The sequence below is a fragment of the Trypanosoma grayi genome, assembly GCF_000691245.1.
Source record: "Trypanosoma grayi strain ANR4 Tgr_1594_V1, whole genome shotgun sequence".
Taxonomy (NCBI): Eukaryota; Euglenozoa; class Kinetoplastea; order Trypanosomatida; family Trypanosomatidae; genus Trypanosoma; species Trypanosoma grayi.
The window spans coordinates 1-2,706 of NW_008827212.1; the positions used below are offsets into that span (position 1 = coordinate 1).

Consider the following 2,706-nt stretch of genomic DNA (forward strand, 5'->3'; position numbering starts at 1 on the left):
TGGGTATCCCTAACGTTCTGTACCACGGCGTTGAGGGTGATTTCAATGTGATGGTGATTGACCTTCTGGGGCCCTCATTGGAGGACCTTTTTGTCTTCTGTGATCGGAGGTTTACGCTCAAGACAACACTGATGCTGGCGGAGCAGATGATTTCGCGCATTGAGTTTGTCCACAGTAAGAGTGTCATCCATCGCGATATCAAGCCTGACAACTTTCTCGTTGGTGCTGGTAAGAGGGCGCACCATGTCTATATCATTGACTTCGGCCTCGCCAAGAAGTACCGTGATGCCCGCACACATCAACACATCCCATACAAGGAGGGCAAGAGCCTGACGGGGACGGCACGTTACTGTTCCATCAATACGCACATCGGCATCGAGCAGAGCCGCCGCGACGACCTCGAGGGGATCGGGTACATCTTATTGTACTTCCTGCGCGGCTCACTGCCGTGGCAGGGCCTCAAGGCGCACACGAAGCAAGAAAAATACGCACGCATCTCTGAGAGGAAGCAGACAACATCCGTAGAGACACTCTGTAAGGGCCTCCCAATGGAGTTCGCCGCGTACCTCAACTACACCCGTGGTCTGGGTTTTGAAGAGAAGCCAGATTATACCTTTGTTAAGCGGATTTTCCGCGAGTTGTTTGTTCGTGAGGGGTGCCATGTGGACTATGTCTTTGACTGGACTCTGAAGCGCATCCACGACAGCCTACAGGAGGGTAAGTCTGAGCAGCAAAAACAACAACAACAGCAGCAGCAGCAGCAGCAAGAACAACGGATCTCCGATCAGGCGTAGATTGTAGATTGAGGTATTTGTCGTACTTAAACGCTTGTGTCAGTTCCTTTGCACTTACGGACGGATTCTTACTGGTGCCTTTCTAAATCAACCGCGCCCGGTGTGCTGTGTCTGGGTGTGGGGGAGAAACCCAAGCACAGGACGCTGGGGTAGCAAGGAATTTTATATGGATTGTGTTATCATTGTTTTTGTTTTCTTTTCTTTACGATCTTTGACGTAGTGTGACGCCGTCATTGACCCCCGCTTCATAGGTACAGCGTGGGGTCCTCCCTTTGTTGCAGCGGTAACCACACGCGGTCACCCCCAACAGCAAGAAGCTTGGCTGCTGGTGAGCTTTGGGGGTGGAGGGTAACTGCTGCCTGGGTCGAACACTGTGCTGGCAAAGAACCGTTCGGATCTCTCTCTCCCCCTCACCTCTCTCTATCCTGTGCGGGGGACAGCTGTGGTTCGTTCTGTTTGGGTGTCTTTCTCTCACACACTGCTTCTGGTTATTCCCTTTCGTTTGTGATTGGTGGGCAGTCACAAGCCTAAAGCTTGAGAGAACACGCCGCGTGTGCAGCACAACAGGAAAGGGGCGAAAAGCACAACCCGCACAAACACAACACACAGCTCGCAATGAGTGCAGATCTTCGTGTAGGCAACCGGTTCCGTATCGATAAGAGACTTGACTCCGGTGAGTTCAGTGAGATCTTCCGTGGCACGAACATACGGACAGGTGATCCGGTGGTTATTAAATTAGAGTCTCTGAAGACGCGTCACCCGCAGCTGGCTTTCGAAGCCGCCTTTTACCGCATCCTCAATGCCAGTACCAACGTTGTGGGTGTTTCCAACATAATGTACTACAGCGTTGAGGGTGATTTCAGTGTGATGGTGATTGACCTTCTGGGGCCCTCACTGGAGGACCTCTTCTGTTACTGTGGCCAGCAATTTTCGCTCAAGACAACACTGATGCTGGCAGGGCAGATGATTGCGCGCATTGAGTTTATCCACAACCAGAGCGTCATCCATCGCAATATCAGACCTGAGCATTTTCTGATGGGTACTGGCAAGAAGGGGCATCACGTCTATATCATTGACTTCGGTGTCGCCAAGAAGTACCGTGATACCCGCACACACCAACACATCCCATACAAGGAGGGCAAGAGCCTGACGGGGACGGAGGACTTCTGCTCCATCAATACGCACATGGGTATCGAGCAGAGCCGCCGTGACGACCTCGAGGGGATCGGGTACATCTTGTTGTACTTCCTGCGGGGCTCACTGCCGTGGCAGGACCTCAAGGCGCACACGAAGCAAGAAAAGTACGCACGCATCTCTGAGAGGAAGCAGTCCACATCCGTAATGGCACTCTGTAAGGGATTCCCAATGGAGTTTGCCACGTACCTCAACTACACCCGTGCTCTCCAGTTTGAGGACACCCCAGACTACGGCTATTTGAGAGGGGTTTTGGGTACTCTGTTTAGCCATTACGAGTTTGAGATGGATTATGTGTTTGATTGGACGTTGCGTCGAAGTAAATCGTTAACTGCAGCACCGCCCAAGAATAAGAAAGATGACGGCTCTAATAAAACGTAGAAACCGAGTCGCGCTCTCCTCACTTTTTTTTTCGAGTGTCCGCATTAAATTATTTGCTTCTCGTGCCCTTCTCCGTAAAGCGTCCACGGTTTGCTGTGTCTGGGTGTGGGGGAGAAGCCCAAGCACAGGACGCTGGGGTCGCACGCAGTCATATATTGTGTTATCATCAAATCTTTTCTCTTAGCTTACTCACTGTGACTCTCTGTGACGCCGTCATTGGCCTCCACTTCATAGGTACAGCGTGGGGTCCTCCCTTTGTTGCAGCGGTAACCACACGCGGTCACCCCCAACAGCAAGAAGCTTGGCTGCTGGTGAGCTTTGGGGGTGGAGGGTAACT

General features: G+C 52.1%; 2 protein-coding genes across 2 annotated transcripts; both read left to right on the forward strand.

Annotated features, from left to right (window-relative positions):
* Positions 1-50: 50 nt before the first annotated feature.
* DQ04_15941000 (putative casein kinase) lies at positions 51-794 on the forward strand (the record flags this gene model as incomplete). The annotated part of the gene is made up of 1 exon (XM_009317394.1): positions 51-794. The coding sequence occupies one exon, from the start codon at positions 51-53 to the stop codon at positions 792-794; it is 744 nt and encodes a 247-aa protein (XP_009315669.1).
* A 615-nt stretch (positions 795-1,409) lies between these two features.
* On the forward strand, positions 1,410-2,369 carry DQ04_15941010 (putative casein kinase; the record flags this gene model as incomplete). Its single annotated transcript, XM_009317395.1, has 1 exon — positions 1,410-2,369. One exon carries the CDS (start codon positions 1,410-1,412, stop codon positions 2,367-2,369), a length of 960 nt encoding a protein of 319 aa, XP_009315670.1.
* Positions 2,370-2,706: the final 337 nt, after the last annotated feature.